Here is a 22829-nt window from a genome sequence, read left to right as displayed (position 1 = left end):
AATGATGAGTGAAAGAAAACCATACGATTCGAGAGTTATGGCTGGTGTTATACGCGAAGCTACAACAAATTCGATTCTGATACTAAATGACAAAACGATTCTGATTCTAAATAACAAAACGATTCTGATTCTAAATGACAAATTCGATTCTGATTCTAAATGACAAATTTAATTCTGACTTTCTGTGACAAATTGGTTTCTGATTTTAAACGACAAAACGATTCTGATTCTAAATGACAAAACAATTTTGATTCTAAACGACAAATTCGATTCTGGTTCTAAATAACAAAACGATTCTAATTCTAAAACACGAAACGATTTTGATTCTAAATGAAAAATTTTTTTGGTTCTAAATGATAAATTCGATTCAGATTCTAAAAGATAAAATTCGAATCAGGTTTTAAATAACAAAACTATTTTGATTCAAAAGAAAAAAAAACGATTCTGAATCTAAATAACAAAATGAATCAATCCGATTCTAAAAGAAAACCGATTTTGATTCTAAATGGCAAATTCAATTCTGGTGCTAAATGACAAAACGATTCTGATTCTAAATGAAAGAAAGATTCTGATTCTAAATGACAAATTTGATTCTGGTTTTAAATGGCAAAGGTATTCTGATTCTAAATGACAAATTCGATTATGATTATAAATAATAAAATTCGAATCTGGTTCTAACTGACAAAGGTATTCTGATTCGAAATGACAGATTCGATTCTGGCTCTACATGACAAAAAAAAAAAAAAAAAAAAAAAAAAAAAAAAAAAAAAAAAACACACACCAATAATAGGACCATATGACTGATATAATCATGTAATGCGGCATCGCAGAACGGCCCTAAGCCGCTCCTCTTACCCGTGAGGTTTCTGCTCGAGAGCATGATGCACTTTCGGCACTCCGCCTGCTGCAGACAAGTGCTGGACCAGAAGAGCAAGAGGGCCACCCAGGGCAACACCAGCAGCCTCCCTGTGGCCACGGGTCGTCTCGCGACCCTCCTTCTCCCATTGGGCTGATGAGGTGACGACAACCAAGAAGACGATGACGACGCTGAAGATGATGATGATGATGATGATGACGGCGGCGGTGACGAAGGCGATGAAGATGACGATGAACCTGGTGCGTTACAGGAGGGAGAGGAGAACCCGAGTGTGCTGGGAGGATTAGGAAAGGCCGCCCACTCTCCACTACCCACCGCCATGGCTACCTGTCCGCCCAAGGCATCATCCTGATCAAAGAAAGAGGAAAAGGGGTTGCTTAGCTCCAAGGACATTTTCAAAGATTAAATTCATACTCGTTAAAATACTGTTTCAATCTGAAGAACTGAATATCTATATTTCCATGAATAAAGTCGAGGGAAATATGTGGTTCATTACTTCACTAAGGCACCTTTGCATCAAAATGACCTAAATCTCTCTCTCTCTCGTCACAGAGCCATTATTCCTCCAAGAGAGCTACACAAGTTGTACCAATTGTCCTGTTAGGAAGAGTGCAATAGATATCCCGACCTCTTTCATCAAATGAACTGAGATAATGAATCTATTTTCAGTTCATTTCCACCACTACACGCAAGACACATCGAGCCAAAACAAGATGGTGAGGTTTCAACGGTAGGCAGCATTTTATTTCGAAAACGAAGCGTATTATGGAACATAGATCATAATGTGCTTGACTTCTTCTCATGTATATTGCATAGTGCATATTAATTTGGCTTCCAGGGAGTGACATGTACTTCCATGGCTATTGAGAAAATGTTGAAAGAAAACAAGCACGGAGTTCGTCTTGGCATGTTGCAGAAAGATATTGGGTTACATTAGATTATTTGAAACTGTTTTCTCATTATTTGGTTATCCATGGAAGCCAAATCAATATACAATAGGCGCTACACTAGAAGTAGATGCATAGTAATATATATATATATATATATATATATATATATATATATACATATACATAATACATATATATATATATATATATATATATATATATACACACACACACACATATATATATATATATATATATATATATATATATATATATATATATATATCTTACTAGCCACCTCGTATACTGGTAACTCCGAAGATGACCGACACCGCCAGTTATCCTACTTCTATAGTTAGTCAATGAACATTGCGTGAATCCTTAAGGAGCAATTACAAAAAAGAGAAATATTTGTCCTATATTTCACATAAAGATAAATTTTGATTTAAAATCTAGAGTAACCGTTATATCCCACTCATGTATTTAGTTACTTAACACTGCGTGCATCCTTAAGAAGCCGAGGACAACAAGAAATGCCTGTCTAAAAATAACCCGGGCTCTACAACCCCAGAAATATGCACCAGCCCTTGTAACAATACCAAACTTAGAGAGGCATAAGTGCACTTTTATTGTCGGGTATAAAACCAAATGTGCTCAATTTCTCCCCCAGTAAAACTCCACCTAATAGGGAGCGATATCACCTCGAGACACCTGAGCAGCGTCCACACAGAAAATACTTTCCACACAACCAACGACTTTTGTTTTTACGCTAATGAGTCCACATTTTTTTCAGAGCTAAACCAAGGCAATGCAGACACGCAGCGAGAATAGAGAGAGCAATGAAAGCCATTGGAAAACGATCGGACATACCTATTTTTATGCATGTCCCAGGCTCAGAATTAACCAGCATTCAGAATACAGTTTTAAATATGCGTAAAAGTAATTAGATTGATAAATATTCCAAAGGTTTCTTTTCGTTATACGGCGTACCAAAGATGATTTTTTAACTGTAAAGTTTTTAATTACCTTTGTTATTACTTCTAACGGAATTTGCACTAAACATTTACTTAAAAATTTACAAGATAATTCATATTTCTAGGCTAAGATATAAATTTCTTGAAAAAAAAACCAAGGACATCTAATCTTATTATATGAAATCAAAATGACTTTCAGATCAGCGAATGCATCACACCACTTCAGTTAAAAAAAGAAAAAGGCCTCCTTCTCCCAAAAAAAAGAAAAAGGCCTCCTTCTCCCAAAAAAAAGAAAAAGGCCTCCTTCTCCCAAGTGAAGTATGGACGACACGTTGAATGCCTTTGTACCCACGACGACATCACGAGTCGTGTCTATGGACGAGTTATCTAAACAGAGATCCTCCCTCCCCGGTTAATTGCGAAGACTCTCGTTACGACATGCGGGTTGTAATGAGTCTACAGATAAAGTCGGTCCTTAGGACGAGTTGGAGAGATGAAATTGGTCTGCCTTCTCTCTCTTTCCACCAACGTACAACGTAAAGCCACTCAGACTTTGACGTAGAGGTCTGGGTGAGTTGGACACACTCGCTAACATTCCTATTCTCGCCCTGCATTTGCCTTTTCCATATCAGCGAATGTTTTACCTGGGCCGGCTTTATTGGTCGCTCGTCGCATAAAATGATAAGGAGCAAGCGATTCGTGTGATTTAAAGATACATACATATATATATATATATATATATATATATATATATATATATATATATATATATATTACACGAATAGGAAAGGCAAGGCGCATGACCAGAATATTTAATAAAGCTAAGAAAACATATTGTTAGGGCTACATGCAGGTACCGCACTTGATGCCATTTGTATTTGGGAAATGTTCGAACCAATTCTTTCAGCATACACAATTATCTTAAACTAATGAAAGAATGAAAATACTTGAATACAAATAACATCGTAAAACAAAAAACTTAACACACTTGACATAATGACGGCTCTTATCACTGAACACTCAGATTTTGTCGATGTTAACAAGATGATAAAACACCAACTTTGATTTGAAGGTGCTTCATGTTTCTTCAGCATCCGAGACTAAGTAAAAGTCACTTAAGCCCCACAAAATTATGACAGTCTCTTGGCCATACAAAAGCTTTTAACACTCAATGTTTTTCCATAAAAACCACGCATTCATATAATCTTCACTCAAAATCCTATAAGTTTCAAGAAAATGGAGAAAATGGTAAAACTCATCTAGGCTGGTCTAAAACATAAAAGTTACTGAAATGGACATCGCAGCAAGTAGCGTGTTACCGAGCGCGTTTGCGAAAGATTATTCAATAAGGTACTTTCAATCTTTACAATTTATAGTGTCTTGATACGTTCGTTTCCGCAAAGGAAGTTGAGACCTTTACTACTAACAATAATAATAATAATAATAATATATAAACATCAGATAGGGAGAAAGTGACTAGATTTTAGAATTAGATTACTAACTTCAAGTCCAGTTGAGCAGACTGACTGACATGTCGACGACATTGGGCAATTCCAGTCAAGTGCTGAATCTCTGGTCCTTGGTGTTGACTCTACCATTCTCAGGTTAACTTCATTAGTTTGAAGACCAGGCCTGAATATAACTTGCAATTAATCTGCTTTATGTGTGACAAGCAAGTCAGTGACTTCCTCTTGACAAGATAAGCACAACTATCTAGGTTTTACTATCAGTAAAAGAAAGTGACCACGTTTGGTAGTAATACATCTTCGCAGTTTACAGTCGAAGGAACAGCCATTCAGGTCTGGTATTGTGCAGATATGAATTGTAAGGTGGTTAATGTTGTTAATTACAGGAATTAAAATCATGAATCAAGTATCTAAATACATCGCTGCTCTGGTTTAAATTCTAAGTAAACCTTCCCACGTGTACTCAGAAATTTGTAGTGCTCTACAACAATTACTTAAAACATTGTATAGTCGATTGTGTTTAACAGCGAGAATTGGTTGTCCGATTGCTTTAAACTTTCTGGTATGTGACTTACTATCTTGGAAAGTAATAAAATGAGTATACTATCATTGTTACGGCAGGAAAATGGGCATTCGTTTATCGGTATGGAAGGTGAAAATACCCAACTCTCCTTAATGGTTTTCTCAGGAAAATTTGATTACTTTAAATCAAAATCATGACTGAAATAAATATTGAGGTATATACCTAATGAGGAAACTGTCAACATGAACATCATTGCAAAGAGTAAATCTGATGGGTTATTCACGTACGATACGATTGCTTTCTAAGACTTCGGCATTTGACTACTAGTCATCTTTTGGTAGCCTGTTTTATCAAAACTTTTAGCCAAGTTCATCGATTGCAACTACGAGCTGTAAGATCGCTTCCAATACCATAACAAGGGGAGGAGCGCTGCAGCTAAAGGCTGAAGGCTTCACTCGAAAAAAATTCTGCCGTGTTCAAAGCAAAAACGATTTGCAATTGCTTTCACGAAACTGAACACAAAAGATTTGGGGAGAAAAATATTGCTGATCATAAATATTACGCAAAATCTATTTAAAGGATTCCCCAATAATACAGCTGGAGAAACGTATATATTTTGACCATAAGATTCAGAATGGGGCGGGGGGGGGAAGAGATGGTATTGTTCATTACGCTAGATTCAGGTGTAAGAAAAAATACACGACATCATAAAGTGTATAGATATATATAATATATATATATATATATATATATATCTAATATATATAAATATATATATAATATATATATATATACACCCACACAAACTGCATATGCAGATCTGTGTAAGTACGCAGTCCAAGGACACTCGGTCCTACCTTCTTCCACTTGTTAGAGCCTCAAGTTGGGCATGTTTATATTTGGCCGTTGTCTGGTTATATAAATAGATGATAGCCTCGATTATAGGAGTCCGACTCCCACGAAGCGTTGCGATCCTAGAGAGAGAGAGAGAGAGAGAGAAGAGAGAGAGCTCGTCGGTTGGCAACGAATGAACCATCCTTAAAAATGGCTCCGTTTGTCCTCAGGGACGCAACCAAGGTGGGAGGTGACGCTTACCTTTAAATGTGCATAAACAGAGGAAAAAACCGCTGCGTTATGTAAAACCGTCCAAAAATAGAACCTCCTAGGCTATTTTCGTCGGGCCAGCTGGTCAACTCTCGCGCCCGGCCCCCCGTGAGGGTCAAGACTGGGTATTTTATGTATTCATGTTATCAGGTGAATCACTGGGCAAAATTCCAAAAGTGTTTGTCCGGGGGATTGGGCGAGATATAAACGTCGGATTCGCCTACCTTATGATCTGGTCAATACCCCGCCTCCTCTTTCCCTCTGAATAAGATCCGTTCCCTTCGCCTATCCTCCATTGCCTTCTAACTCTTGAGTGCCCAACTCTCTCTCTCTCTCTCTCTCTCTCTCTCTCTCTCTCTCTCTCTCTCTCTCTCTCTGTTTCCACAAAGGGCTTAAAAATGCGACAGATATGAATGGCAAAAGTTATGCTTCCTAAACAGCAAATGTTAGCAGAGCCAGGAAATCTTTAACCTAAAAGCCCACTGCAATGTATGAGTGACCTTTGTCTCAGCAAATATTTCCCTACAGCTGAAAAACACCGATGGAAAACTTCAGTACATGATGCTGCCTCAGGGCAAAAGTTTAATCCAAGTTCCACGTTGAAGTCGAAGGCGATATGACCAGTTTTCAAGGAGGCTCAGTCAAACTTACAGAACACTTCTGAAGACAAAAATCAATTTCATTATGTCATGTATATTTCGTTTATCTTGCTTGCTTGCTGCTTCAAAGCTTGCTTACCAAGAAAAAAGTGCTTTAATAAGAAAAGGAACAAAGCAAAACGAGGATAAACTAAGCAGAATATTATAAAACTGGATGATGCAGTTTACGAACTAAAGAGAAGATATGAATCCTAGACTTCGATTTTTCTGGACACCAATTTACCCGATGCAACGGTGGACGCTTCTCGAATATGTTCCAGATATAGCGATATCTAATAATAATATCAAGTTGGAACATTATAGAAACCTGATCAAATATGCTGGCAAAATTTTTAAGGTACAATACAGGTAACATGAAATAATTCTATACTAATCAACTTAGGGTTAATAACTACCGAATATATAATTTCTTGTCACCATTATTCGTGACCTTTAAAGCACGACTGTACCATTACAATGACCTGAAACGAGATCATGACTGTAATGGTAAACGAAGTATATAATGAACGCATCTCTTGGGGAATGTCTCGAAGCTACGAAGTTTGATGCTTCCTATTTATTCACCGCGTTTTAATTTAAACTGATCGTTTTATATCGGTTAATGCAACATCAACGAAAATGCTGTTCTTGAAATGCCATTGAACTTCTCCCTTCGTTTCGTTTCTGGGTGGCTGAATATTTCAAAATGAATTATTGGCAAAACACTCAAAGTGAGAAATTTGGCAGGGTTGCCATGAAAGTCGCTGGTCCCGCAACTTATTTATCTAAAGGTCTTTGCTTGTGACCTCTTCGCACTTTCTGACTCTAGTCTGTGCTACGATAACATCCGTTATAGGACTGAAAGTCAGATATCGGTAACAATCAATAACCACTGACATTTGCCCAGCGTTAATACCTTTCTCTGCTTCTACCTTGAAGCTATGTCACGTAGCCTCGTACAGACAGATTTTCTGGTATAATGAGCAAAGAGAAGCAAAATAATCTAATACATAAACAGAGACAGAAATACGTCAGAGATGGCGCCTCACGTTAGCACTGCAGTCTCTCTTGAACCGACAACAGAAGCGTCGATAAACAACACAACAAGGGTGACATTCTGACAATTTTGCACTCTAGTTTAGAGTGCAAGATTTGGAAGACAATATGTTACTGTCATTACTGATATATTCCGTCATAATCCGTTCATTGACGTTCAATCACTTCAAGCGAAAGAAATATATACTTTATAAGCTATTCTGCATAAACACTGAAGTCTGTAAATACAAAACCTAAAAATATTCTCGTTAGCGATAAGTAGAACAAAAGATTTCATTCCGCTCTGGGAAGATGCATAATAAAGGCTGATGCTTATTATTACCACCTGAAGTTATGTGAACTTCACTGTTTTGAAATGTCTCCTAAAAATACATATATAAAAATTAGGGAGGGTCTCACCAAAATAATCATACTTAACCACCCGTAAGACATTCTCTCTCTCTCTCTCTCTCTCTCTCTCTCTCTCTCTCTCTCTCTCTCTCTCTCTCTCTCTCTCTCTCTCTCTCTCTCTCTTCTGATTAAAATAAAATTGTTTATTAAATTCTTGAAAACATTATATATACCTATATTTCCGAAAAAAAATAATATATTGTGAGAAAATGTCCCATAACTATATACTGTGGATAGCTTAGTATACCTAGCCATGAAATAAAAATAATTTAATGGCATCGATGACATTCAATCTGCAAAAAAACTAATTAAAAGAATAAAAAAGTTACCTTTGAAAGAAGGGAGTCTGAACACAATTCTCTCAGTTACCCATCACACCCAGGAGCCGATTCTCTAAAATCGGATACGTTTAACAAAGAAAACGTTTACGTGAAAATATAATCTGTCTCTGCTGTTTTCAGAGATTAACTAGATAAATAGATAAGCGGTCATTCAACCAAAAAACTACCTTACATTCATTTCGTGCGATCTAGTTCCTATTGCATATTTAATTGTGGATTTTCAGGGGATATTTTTAGAATATCAGACTTTAGTATAAAAGAATGGCCGCCTGGATGCCGTCGAGTCTTTAGCTATTGCAGTTTCTCCATCTCTGATTTTTTTTTTTTTTTTTTTTTTGTAGCAGCAGGTGAATTATATTAAATCTTTCCAAAATCAATTTATTATTTTCTATCATTTACGGGAATATATGAAACTTCGAGACTGTTTATAATTAATCTACCGCTACAAAAAAAAAAATAAATAAATAAATAAATAAATAAAAACTCATTCGAGAGATTGACAAAATGCAATACAAACTCAACAGTATCCAACGGTTATTCTTTGTAATAAAGTCTGTTTGAAAGAGGGTTTCGTTAACAGATATTAAAAAAAAGGAATTAACTTGTTTAACAAGTTTCAATGACAATAAATAAAAGCAAAATCGCAAACTGAAGGAAGAGTACAAATATATATATATATATATATATAATATATATATATCTATATATATATATATATAATATATATATATAGATAATATATATAAAAACTGTAGATCAATTGAAAGATATGTATCCAAAGATATACAAAAAATAAGAAAATGTAAGAACTCTAAAGGAATGCTTCATTGCATTTCAAGGTAGAAAAGTCAAGAAATTACGCACATTTCACTGAGGAAGACAGTTTCGTACGATAAAACTGTTAAGTTATTGCAAGTTACTTGGTAAAAGCACTGCCTACGGATGTAAGCCATCAACGTGTTACAAATGAATACAATATTTCCTATAAATAGTTAACTCACGAGCGTCTGCAATCAAGGTTAAAAAAATTATAAAGCAATACCTACAAAAAACTTGCAATCTTAAAAAAAAAATCAAAGTTGCACAACCTGATACTTAAAATTAACTCACGCAAGAGGCGATAGAGCTTCATGAAGTCAGAGAAGCAAGGCGTGATCGATCTCCACCTTACTCGGCGCATGCTAAAATCTACAGTCACACAGCGCGTGGTTTCACCAACGAAAATAAGACTAAGTACGCTATATTTTATTAGAAATATCTGATCTGTACTGTTTAACATGGACATTGTATATTTTTTATATTGTCATTCTAATAAACAAATCATAAATATCCAATCCTAAAATTCCTGTATCTTTAACAGCGCGGAAAACACCTTATTTCAGAACTTTTTAGGCTCTTCCATAACTCTCCCCCACGAGAACAACAAGAAGAACAAGAGCAACAGCAAAGTATTTTGTAGGCTTACTCCCCGAGTAAGCGAAAACATAAAATTTTCAATGCATGGCAGACTACAACAGGTTTTGATGATAACTTATATCTTTCAGGAGCAGCTGATAATTTACCACCGTTATCCCACTGTCAAGGGTAAGGTGATTTCATGACGCTCTTGATGGTATTTTCGCTTACTCTGGGAGTAAGCCTACGCACTACTTTGTAGTTTTTGTTGTTTTTGTGGGGGGTGGGGGTGGGGTTGGGGTAGGAAAGGCATAAAAAGGTCTGAGAAAGGTGTTTCACGTTGAGTTGAAGATACAGGAATTTCATGAAAGGATATTCATGATTTATTGATTAGAGTGACAATGTAAAAAATTAATAATGTGTATGTTAAGCAGTACAGAAAAATGATTTTAGCACGTTGTAATTTATATGATGTACTGAATTTAGAGGCTGTATATTTGTTCAATTATTTTGTGTTTCCACTTATAACCGAGAATATATGAACGTGTTTAATTTGTGCCCTTTTATATCTGATCCTTGCTGTTAATATGAGTAGTACTAAATATGAGCATTAATTACGAAAACCACTTGACGTTAAGTTGGGAATATAATGTTTGCAACTTATGCGTCACAGGAAAATCTTGCACGCGTCCTGAGTAAGCTGGAGGTCGGATAACGCCTTGTTATGCACATATGTGCGGCAAAAGTGTGCCATACGTGATGCTTATGCGTACTAAGTGTCTGCAATACTAAGAAAACTGAAACAACGAGACGAACGTAACTTGATCGCAACATAGCTTGAGCTATATCGAAGAATTACATTCCTACCCGAATGAAATACTTGCTTATCGTCCGATTACTCAACAGCGTGGTGTTCTATAATAGACTCCTCTTATCTCTCTCAAGATAAGACGATGGGTAAGGAAGGACGAATACCTTATACATAAAAGATAAAAAAAAGTTCCTATTTCATAACTTACCCAAAATTCAACGTAAAAAAATTAACGTTCGCTTACTAAAGGTGAACTTAAGACTTATTAAACGGTTAGTTTTATTTTCGAGTTCCTGGGAAAATAGAAAATGAGAAATGCCGAGTTGAAGGGCCACTTTTTCCCTGCTGTCTGACTCTTGCGTATAACTCATCGAGAGATGGAGGCTGCCTGATCCCCTGTCACTGACACTTTACAACATCAGGTATCAGAATCGGTAGCAGGGAATCGTATATTCATGAAAGCACATGCCCGCCTCATTATTTGATTCTTGATCTCTCTCTCTCTCTCTCTTTCTGTCTCTCTCTCTCTCTTCTTACTCAGCTGCAATTATGGACGGTGACACTTATAGTAATGCCACGAGCACCTTCATACATCTTCGAGTCTGGCTCAGCAACAGTCATCATGAACCAGTTGTGGCCAAAGGCGCCAAGACATCTGAACAGATACAGGGTTTTAGAGAGAGAGAGAGAGAGAGAGAGAGAGAGAGAGAGAGAGAGAGAGAATACGAGAAGACGAGAGAGAGAGAGAGAGAGAGAGAGAGAGAGAGAGAGAGAGAGAGAGGAGAGCAAAATGCTCTGTTTTTCACCCAAGCATGGTTTAAAAGGTTGAATGGATTATGTACAAGAGGATGAAAGGTTATACTGTTAAATGAACGTCCTCTGCCCGGACAGTGTTACCTAGTTACTGGTAAACCTCACCATCAGAGGGTAGGCATAATCTCCCGCCTATATTAATTACATTCCTATCACTAGCGGATTTATTTGGCACCTAAATTTCTAACAGCAAAGCTTGACTTGAAACACCACATATCTTCGTGAAATCCTCGAACGGTAATTCAACCTGATATACTAAGCTGAAACAAACATGTTGACACTTTAAGAGGCAGTGATATGGGCTGTGGTACCCAAGAGAAGCCGCGTCTATCAATTGTTGGTTGGACAATTAAGTCGTATTACTATTACCTTGATATATATATATATATATATATATATATATATATATATATATATATATATATATATATATATATGAATTTCATCGCATCACCGTGATTCATATACACACATTAAGCTACAAATGTCCTTTAATATTCATTAGCCCTACCTCGGAATCAACATAGTATTTTCATATATGTTAACTGAGGGGGAATTTTTTTAGTTGATTATAATTTCGTCCTCTCGTGGGTTCGAACTAGCGATCAGAGTCGGTAACGTCAATGAAGTTCTGATTTCTCCTCTGTGCGCTTCTCCGAATCCACGAGAGGACGAAATTATTAATAACTAAAAAAATTCCCCTTCAGTTAACATATATGAAAATATGTTAATTCCGAGGTAGAGCGAATTGGATATTAAAGGACATTTGTAGCTTAATACCATATATATATATATATATATATATATATATATATATATATATATATATATATATATATAGTATGTATATATATATATATATATATATATATATATAGTATATATATATATGTGTGTAGGTAGAAATACGATATAAATATATATATATAGATATATATATAGAGATATATATATATATATATATATAATATATATATTAAACTGAAAATCAATAGTGAATGGTTTCAAAATGCAGCATATTTTTTTTACTTCTGTAGAGAAAAGAAAAATATAGTAAAATGGTTTAATTCTGTTCTTAGGAAATGCTGTAAACTAGATGATTATAGTTTCTTGAAACTATTAATCTATGATATAGCAGGAAAATCAATTGTTGATAAATACTGTCGGTACTTGTGAAGATGTAAGGGTTTAACATGCCTGGTGAGGACTTCAGATCTCTTCCACACGAATGGAGATCTTATAGGCCTACTTACGTTCTCAATATTAGAAAAAAAATCAAGAACTACTGTAAGTAAAAACATAACTGCATAACTTACTTCGACAGTTCGCGTAGTGATCATTCATTCCAATGAACTTCCTAAACTTCTTGGCCCATGACAGGCAAAAGGTTGTTTGTCCGATGACAAGTTAACGGCATACAGACCACCACAAAAAAGGATAAAAGAAAAAAGGAAAAAAAAAACGCTGAAGCTTTTTGAATGCAAAGGTATTTTTCTTGAGACTCAATCCGTTTCTAACCTATGACTACAATACAGCAAAAAAAAAAAAAAATAATAATGAAAATAAAAATAGATAAATAAATAAACCTTGCAAAATGTGTTCTCACCAAAATCTTTTTTAAAGGAGTAATTTGATCATTTCTTTTACTCAAATCATCGACTCATGTTTAACTTCCATTCAGTTATCTACCTTCACCCGAGATCAAAACAGGTGCCACACATCATTAAATCGACCCCTTGCACTTGACAAAAGCAGGATATCCTCACGAGAAAGGACGCAAACGGGACAATTCGTACCACGCAGAAGTGACCTAGTGACAGCACCGCCTTCGCCTCCATATTTGACACAGGGACTCGTAAACATCCTGTTATTGTGCAGCCTCCATAGTCTCCGGGTCCTGCTCGATACCGCAAAGTCTCCGAAAGAGCCGTCTTAAGACCCCGTCTCTCGCCTCTTGCACGCGTCGCCCCTCTCCCTCTCCGAGGGGAGGAGCAAAGATATGTTTGAGGGAGGATTTGTTCAAAGAATTGTTTATCTGGAAGGGGACGCCCGCGGAGAGAAACGGCCTAAAGGACATTACCACAAGGCCGCTGGCTGTCACGCCAAACACAAACCCATTTCACAATTTCGCGAGACTTTTCGTTCTTCGCCTCGCTCTTTACGGATTAAGCTGGTCGGTACGTTTGCATTTTCGTCACAGCCCAACAGAATGTGTCGGCGTCTTTTTATCTTGAAGTGAAGGTTTGCAATACAATCTTTTAAACCCAGGGCAATCGAAAGATTCGTTTGATATTTCCGGAAAACTACACTGTAGTTTCTATTGGTTTAAACTTTGATTTGGTTTCTAACGTACTACGATTGTAGTTGCATCTGGTACTTTGGCAGACTCCACAGCTAGTTTCCTCAGGTAAAGATTATGATTGTCGGTTATAACGGTAGGTACTCCAGTTGTACTTTCAACTGGCGGAGGCTTCAACTGTAGTATCTAATGGTAGAGACTACGATTGCTTGCTTCTAGTACTTCTGGCAGACCACACGACTGTAGTTTCTGCTGGTCAAGACTTTGATTGTGGTTGTTTAACAGTAGACTCCAAATGTACCTGCTACTGGTGGAGGCTTCGACTGTGGTGTGTATCTAATAATAATTCTTCCGGACTCCGTGACAGTGGTTTCTACTGGTAGAGACTCTGATTGTGATTGAGGTTTCTAAAATGAACTCTGATTGTAGATGTTATTGGGGGGAGGCTCCGACCGTAATTATGAACGGTAGAGACTTATATTGTAGATTCTCTCGGCCAGGACACCGATTACAATTCTAGCTATACTCGAATGGAAACTCCGATTCTGCGAGTTTGCAGTCTGTCACATGAAATATTAAAGTGCATCCTTAACGCTGAATAATAATAAAACCTTTCCGTTCAAGGACAAACTAGCAATTTAAAATTACTACCATAGAGATAAGTCCTAAACACCTTGAGAGCCTAGACAAACTACGCGAACTTTAAATTTTTAGATCATGGATGTAAGTACTCAGAAAATCTTTCTATTCGACGTAAAACCTGAAATGCTTTTAACCAACGGACGAATACTCGACATCTCCCATTAGGGACGAACCTCATGAGCCCTAAACATCTTTGTGATTAAAGACGATCAATAAATAAAATGTAGCTCTGTGATTAGTCCTATTTATCCCGTCTGGAACAAGTTGTAAATACCCTTATATTACGTAAATCAAATGCCTTAAAGGACAAGCTATAATATTTTTGCATTTAGAGCAAATTACACTTTCTAGCGTTTTCACCACAAAGACGATACCCGCGAAAAAAAAAATAAAAAAAATAAACTCCAGCCAAAGAAATGAAACATTAAAACCTTTATTTCTTAGGCGGCGCAAAACTTTGCAAATATGGTAAAGCTTTAATTTATTAGAGATGGGATGCGCTGTGATATCCCTTTAAAAAATAAATTAAAAAAATAAAAAACTTTGTCAGCAGCAAACCTTAGCATTTACGTTTTCGATGACCTACCCCTTAAATTGGTTTATGACCGATATGCCATATAACTCAATGGGGTCTGGGATTCATCAATAAATCAGATCACAAGACCCCTGAAACCATTTACCTTAAGAATGGTTTGGGACGAAATCTGTGAAACCTTAAATCAGGCAGATCACGAACAGACGTTTAAACAATCAATTCGGGTTCTTCCATGCAGTCCTTCTGTCAGGATAGGCCATAAACAATGGACCTAGTTCGAGGACAATGCATGTGAATCACAGTACGAACCTTTAGTTAAGGTAGATGAGTACGAACCATGAAACACTTAAATTAAAGACAGAAACGTACCCAACAAACTTTTCGGTCAACCTTGAGTTTTGCCCTTCGGTTGCAATGCACAACGGTGACGGTCGGAATAAATAGATGGATATGTGTCACACAAAACTTTTGGATTAATACGTTGACAGACATCCAAAAATGGAAACAAATACACATATAGACACACACAGAAAGACCTATCCTTGATATTAAAAAAAAAGGGGGTGGAGGGGGGGCAACATCACCAGCCACATAACAAGGAAAATGTTCTATTTTCATTTCGAAATCCTCGATCGTCTTTTGCAGAGGCTGTATAACACCGAAAAAAAAGACCCACCAAATGAAGGAATATCCTACCAAAACACTTTGCCGTCCTATATTGGGCGAAGGGGATTTCCAAAAAGGGATCCCGCAGGACTTAGGGCAAATCCAACTCGAGAAACAAGGAAAGGAAAAACAAAGGGATCCTTCTCTCTCAGCGGAAGGTTTAATATTCCGGAAAGGAGGTCACGCGACGAGGACGCGACAAAAGACGAATCTATTTCCATTAGGTCGGTCCGTCCTTCAGGCAATAACAGCGCCTTCTCATATTCCCATCGGCATTAGTCTGCATTACGCCAAGTGAGGAAAATAAAGTCATCTGAAATATGACAGCGACGTGATTTCTTTCGTTCAAATTAGGTATTTCCTTCCCCTTGGGATTGATGCAAACAGGTCTCGTCTCCATAAATTGTGATGCAAAAAAAGTCTCTTCTCCATAAAATTTGGTACAAAAAGTCTCTTCTCCATAAAATTTGATGCAAAAAGTCTCTTCTTCATAAAATTTGATACAAAAAGTCTCTTCTCCATAAAATGTGATGCAAAAAAAAGGCCTCTATTAGTAGACTTGAAAAATTAAATGTACAAAATAAAATATGCAAACTATAATTACAGAGAATTAAGATGGTCCTAGAAAGTTTTACTACCGAAGGCAATGAATAGAATGGTAGTTCATAAAAAAGCAAAGGACTTCATATTTCCCATTCACTTTCTCTTTAGTTTACTTGTGGTATTCTATATATAAATACCATAAAACTGACAAAACTATGTTTTGATTTCTAACTGCAATGTTTCCAGAAATATTCCCTTGCGTAGATCTGAACGAAGCATCTAAAACATTATTTAAGAACATTATACACCCGCAACATCTTAAAACAAATATGTTCGAGTTTATACGTAATTACAAGAAACGCGGATACAAATTATTTTCACTCTAACGGAAAGGATTATTCAGAGTCGAATTCGTGCAGGCCTCTTTATAGTGTCATCAATTAGGTTTCAAGCACCGTTGTTGGTTTTGTTATTGAAGTGAGTGCTGGGCTATAAATACGGCCGAGAGGCAGAGAGCCAGGCGTGACCAACACATTCCAAAAGATCAACTTACCTAAAAACACTCGATCTAGTCCTCGCTGGCAACGCTCACTTACACTGGGCACTGTTTACAATCATACTAAGGTTGTGTACAGCTCTAGAACGCATGTGAGGCAACTACTGATTATCTAATCAACGCAGTGTGTTTTTGGGTAAAAAAAAGAAGAAGATTATTATGACCGAAGTGAAGCACTGACAGCAGGCCCTAGGTATATCTCTCTCTCCTATGCTGGTCCTGGTATCACTAGTACTATTACTACATCTGACGTCTCTAGTTTTTATACCAGTGCTACTATACAGAACTATGGCTCCTACGAGTAATACTTCTTACGGTATTCAATAATTTGGTATTTTATTAATTTTTTAAATAAGTGATTTTTTCTTTCTGTATTTTCCATTACCTTCTATTACTCCTTTCTAACGAACGCTATATTCTTTGGAAGCTTGAATCTGAAGTCAGTGGTCCCCAAGGGCTTGTCTCATAATAATAATAATAATAATAATAATAATTATGCATTCGTTTCCCCTTACGGTTTGATACTTGAAAACACAATGTTAGCCAAACCAAATAATCTGAAAGGTAATAAAACAAAAGGACACTTCACAACAGTCAAATGTGACGATAAACGAAAACCTTACTTTCATACTTTAGGGGATTCTACCGCCGGTCTTCACCAAAAATCTTATCAGTCAAGAAGTAAAAGTTCGTTAACCTCTAAAGCAGGACTGACGGAATTGAGGGCAATGGTAAGAGATTCCTCTGACGACGTTCAGAGGCCAATATCTTTGACTTGAAACTGTTGGGTAAAGCGGCGATGGCCGGTGCAGACGGACCAGAAAACCATAGGAAAAGTGTTGGAACGGGTTCAGAGTAAAGAAAAAAAGAAAGAAATTGGAGTGATTTTAGAATTCTTATGAAAAGTGGTGAAACCGGTTTATAATTTTTAGGAAGAGTGCTGGAAGAGTTTTGAATTTTTTTAGGAAAAGTGGAACGGGTTTAGAATTGTTGGGAAAGGTGTTGGAACGGGTTTGGAATTTTTAGTAAAAGTGGAAAGGGTTTAGAATTTTCAGGAAAAGTGTCGGAATGGGTTTAGAATTTTCAGAAATAAGTGCTGGAATGAGTATAAAATTTTTAAAGTGTTGGAATGGGTTTGGAATTTTTAGTAAAAGTGGAAAGGGTTTAGAATTTTCAGGAAAAGTGTCGGAATGGGTTTGGAATTTTCAGAAATAAGTGCTGGAATGAGTATAAAATTTTTAAAGTGTTGGAACGGGTTTGGAATTTTCAGGAAAATTGTTGGAACGCGTTTGAAATTTTTAGGAAATTTGTTGTAATGGGTTTAGAATTTTTAGAATTGGAACAGGTTTAGAATTTTTAGGAACAATGTTGGAACGGGTTTAGAATTTTTAGGAACGATGTTGGAACGGGTTTAGAATTTTTAGGAACGATGTGGAACGGTGTTTAGAATTTTTAGGAACATGTTGGAACGGGTTAGAATTTTTAGGAACGATGTTTGGAGCGGGTTTTAGAATTTTTTGTGGAACGATGTTGGTGGAACGGTTTAGAATTTTTGGGAACATGTTGAACGGGTTTAAAGAATTTTTGGAACATGTTTTTGGGACGAGTTGGAAGCGGGTTAGAATTTTTAGGGAACGATGTTGGACGGTTTTAGAATTTTTAGGGAACGATGTGAAACGGGTTTAGAATTTTTTTAGGGAACGATGTTTGGAACGGTTTAGAATTTTTGAACGAATGGGTTTGGAACGTTTAAGAAATTTTTTTGGGAACGATGTTGGAACGGGTTTAGAATTTTATTTATTTTTGATTTTTGGAACGATGTTGGAACGGGTTTAGAATTTTTTGGGAACGATTGGAACGGGTTTAGACTTTTTGGGAACGATGTTGGGAACGGGTTTAATTTTTAATTTTGGGAACTGTTGAACGGGTTTAGAATTTTTAGGGAACGTGTTGGAACGGGTTTAGAATTTTTAGGAACGATGTTGGAACGGGTTTAGAATTTTTAGGAACGATGTTGGAACGGGTTTAGAATTTTTAGGAACGATGTTGGAACGGGTTTAGAATTTTTGGGAACGATGTTGGAACGGGTTTAGAATTTTTGGGAACGATGTTGGAACGGGTTTAGAATTTTTAGGGACGATGTTGGAGCGGGTTTAGAATTTTTAGGAGCGATGTTGGAACGGGTTAAGAATTTTTAGGAAAAGTGTTGGAATGGTTTAGAATTTTTAAGAAAAGTGTTGGAACGGGTTTAGGATTTTTAGGTACGATGTTGGAACGGGTTTAGAATTTTTGGGAATGATGTTGGAACGGGTTTAGAATTTTTAGGAACGATGTTGGAACGGGTTTAGAATTTTTAGGAACGATGTTGGAACGGGTTTAGAATTTTTAGGAACGATGCTGGAACGGGTTTAGAATTTTTAGGAACGATGCTGGAGCGGGTTTAGAATTTTTAGGAAAAGTGTTGGAACGGGTTTAGAATTTTTAGGAAAAGTGTTGGAACGGGTTTAGAATTTTTAGGAACAATGTTGGAGCGGTTTAGAATTTTTCAGATACATTTTCTCTTTACACTAGGCCTTATGAGCTTCGATAATGTTCCCGATTCCGTTCAAATTTGCGTATCATCCCGAGTTCAATTAGCTTACGGAATAGAACGCAGAATTTAGGCCAAAGGCCAAGCGCTGGGATCTACTATAACGTTATTCAGCGCAGAAAAGAAACCGAAGGTAAATATGTTTAAAATGTGCAACAGGAGGAAACCCTCGCGGTTGCACTATGAACCAATTGTTAGGAGCAGATAGAAGTAAAATGTACGAGAGAGAATATGAACGGAGGTACAGCAAGAGGAATGAATTGGGGCGCAGCTAGTGGCTAAAGGGACGTTGCAAAGGACCTTAAATAATGCATACAGTGTACAACATGAGGTGCATTGTTTACTAACTTATCCTGAAGTGCGAAAAAAAATGAGGTAAACAGAGAATATACTCTGCTATTAAATAGTTAAAATAGTTGGCTTGCTTAAGGGAAAGTCAGCTCGGAAGGCATGTTAAGAGATCTATAGCACTGAAATCGTAACAATATTAATGTATATTAACATTTACTAATATCAAATTAATTATATATTTATTAATATTAAAATTAACATTCATTAATAAAATTAATATTCATTAATAAAATCAATATTTCTTAATAAAAGTAATATTATTATTATCAAAATTTATATTAATATGTATTATTAAAATTACTAATAATCCTTATTAATATCAATATTAAAGATTGGGACATCAATCATCTCATCAGCTTGATTCAGGAAAACTGGTGAAGGTTTGAAATCAAACCATGACAATTTTATGTAATAATTACTCAAACTAAATCAACTACTCAGTAACTTTAAAGTGTAAGAACAAAGGGAAACTCCCCGGCACGATTTTCATTTTTGTATGGGAGGGCACTGACGACCATGCATGTTCTCACGCCATTTTAGCATAAAGGTTCCCTGCAGACCTCAATCGGTCCCCATTAATAATAATAATAATAATAATAAATAATAATAATAATAATAATAATAATAATAATAATAATAATAATTATAATAATAATAATCATAATAATAATAATAATCGACGTGACGTTGATTGACAAAATCAAGAAGAAAGTATCACTCACTGATGTCGCAATACCATGGAACACCAGAGTTGAAGAGAAAGAGAGGGAAAAAAAGGATAAATATCATGAGGAAAATATGGATAAGTATCATGACCTGAAAATAGAAATAAGAAGGATATGGGATATGCCAGTGGAAATTGTACCCATAATCATAGGAGCACTAAGCACGATCCCAAGATTCATGAAAAGGAATCTAGAAAAACTAGAGGCTGAAGTAGCTCCAGGACTCACGCAGAAACGGCGCACATAGTAAGAAAAGTGATGGAGTCCTAAGGAGGCAGGATGCAACCCGGAACCCCACACTATAAATACCACCCAGTCGAATTGGAGGACAGTGATAGAGCAAAAAAAAAAAAATAATAAAATAATAATAATAACAATAATAATAATATTTTGGTAAAAGACTCTTTTAGGCAAATACTATTAAAGAGAATGGCAGAATTAAGTAAGTTGATTTTAAGTATTGTTTTGTTCCATTTTTTTCATCCTCCGGTTCTCTGGCTCAGCGACGTTTCTGAATAACTGGCCAATATTCCTATTGGGAATAGGTAAAAATGATAAAAATGCTGAAGGTGAACTTTTACTAAAACAGGATTCTGGTATACTGATATTAACAGCTGTTAATATCAGTATACCAGAATCCTGTGTTAGTAAAAGATCACCTTCAGCAATTTTACAAATTCCCAATAGGAATATTGGCCAGTTACTCAGAAACATCCCTGAGCCAGAGAACCGGATGAAAAGAAGAAAAATAGAAAAAAGAAAAATAGAAAAAAACAATCTATAAAATAAACCCGCTTAATTCTGCCATTTCCTTTGAAAATTCTCTCTGCCCCTTGCCCAAGACGGCCAATTATCTCTCCTGGATGGCACTGAAAGCGGAGAAAGACACATGTAACACGTCGAAGGCAACACCTGTGCCAGGTGGGAAATTCGAGCCCCAGAAATATAGCGATCAATTTTATGGCCGCTAAAGACTCGTTAAACCTGAAGCGACTCCACAGCGTATTCTTGAGAATAATACGAAAGGGCGGAGTTATTACACAACCATCTCTAATGGGAAGCAAAGGAAACTCTGCGATAACTTTCAGTAATATGGAATGAACAGAGTTCGATTAAATAAAACTTCTCAAGTACGTTTCATGCGACTTCAGCTTCGCGACTAAAATAAAAACATAACCAGCAATTTACATGGATATTTGGCGAATGAATAAAAATAGCAGGTGCACGGCCTACAAGCAAAAATAAAAATAAATAAAAAATAACAAATAATATGATTATATACGTAACAAATAAGTAAATTAGAACAGAATATACAATTTAGGCCGAAGGCCAAACGTTGGGACCCATGAGGTCATTCAGCGGTGAATGGAAAATTGAGATTATAAGATTACAAAGCTGTAACAGGCGGAAAACCTCGCGATTAGGAAAGGGGTTGCACCTTCAGGCCGAGAGGACGCAGCAAAGAACCGGAAGTAATGCCTACAGCGAACCGCGTGAAGTGAACTAACGTTATAGCTATGGAAACTAGATACGACTTAATGATCAGGAAATGTCAGTGAAAATAAGGACGATGCCAAGTGAAGGTCAAATGATATGTTTGGAGGTTAAAATCCACAGAATGAATGGATGAAAAGGGATTTTATAAGATCGCCTCTCGTGGAAAGAAGGAAATCGGTAGCCAATCGAATACAAAGACAGTTGGAATATATGAGATTCTGAACTTAGATTCGTAAACTTATACCGAGAGAGAAATTCAGTGATTAGTAACAGAGGAATAACGGGGTAAACAACCTTTGGTGTTAAGTCATCTTGGCTATGGCAGACTTTGTAGCATTCCTAAGTCAAACAGAATCAGACAATAGGTATAGAAGAATCACTAAATCTATCAAGGGTACTAGTTTTCAGTGAACAAGTGGGGTCGAGAAGTGGACAGTATAGAGACCTTTAGAGCGGCACACCTGCACAAAACTAGGAACGCGATCACGACCATAAATGTTATTGAGTCTCAAGTGATTCGTACCTTCTACAGAAAAGACTTATGGCGAACATGAAACGAAACAGCGGGCTCATGACAAAAGTCGACTGGGAACGAAGTTCATCTGCACTTGAATCGTACGTGAAAGATTTGGCTGTAAACAAGTAAAAAATAGTTTTATAAACTTATATATGTAGGTAGTAACAGCAACACAATAAAAGCGGGAATAATATTAATTTACATATTCATTCAAGTTGTTATTTTATTATTTTTTTTATGCTGTGAGACTTAATACTGCATAAAAATAACAATTACACACACACACACACACACACACACACATATATATATATATATATATATATATATATATATATATATATATATATGTGTGTGTGTGTGTGTGTGTGTGTGTGTGTGTGTATACATATGATATATATATCATTAATTATAACTGCATATTTTCCTATTTCGAACAGAAAAAATCGCCCAGCAATAAAAGCGGGCATGAGTGAAATAAAATCAAGACAATATACTTGTGAACAAAGATATCTTACAACTGCAATGCATCAAAATTAACATGAGAAAGATGAACACCTACAGCAATACCACTGCTCATATTCTGGTGCTACTTTTAAAACCGGAAAGGTGTACCTCCATTATCTTTCT

General features: G+C 36.3%; 1 protein-coding gene across 6 annotated transcripts in view; it reads right to left on the bottom strand.

Annotated features, from left to right (window-relative positions):
* LOC135197969 (uncharacterized) overlaps positions 1-22829 on the bottom strand; it is a 425938-nt gene that overhangs the window by 38351 nt on the left and 364758 nt on the right. For 5 of the 6 annotated variants that reach the window (XM_064225277.1, XM_064225275.1, XM_064225280.1 and 2 more), the window contains one exon: positions 856-1225. In XM_064225277.1, coding sequence (XP_064081347.1) covers positions 856-1198 — 343 coding nt within the window. In that variant the 5' untranslated portion in view covers positions 1199-1225. Of the gene's footprint in view, positions 1-855; positions 1226-16516; positions 16609-22829 lie in introns of those variants that run through there. The other variant, XM_064225279.1, reaches the window with a different exon arrangement.

The sequence above is a fragment of the Macrobrachium nipponense genome, chromosome 21 (assembly GCF_015104395.2).
Source record: "Macrobrachium nipponense isolate FS-2020 chromosome 21, ASM1510439v2, whole genome shotgun sequence".
Lineage (NCBI taxonomy): Eukaryota > Metazoa > Arthropoda > Malacostraca > Decapoda > Palaemonidae > Macrobrachium > Macrobrachium nipponense.
This window is presented reverse-complemented; position numbering and strand designations above follow the sequence as displayed.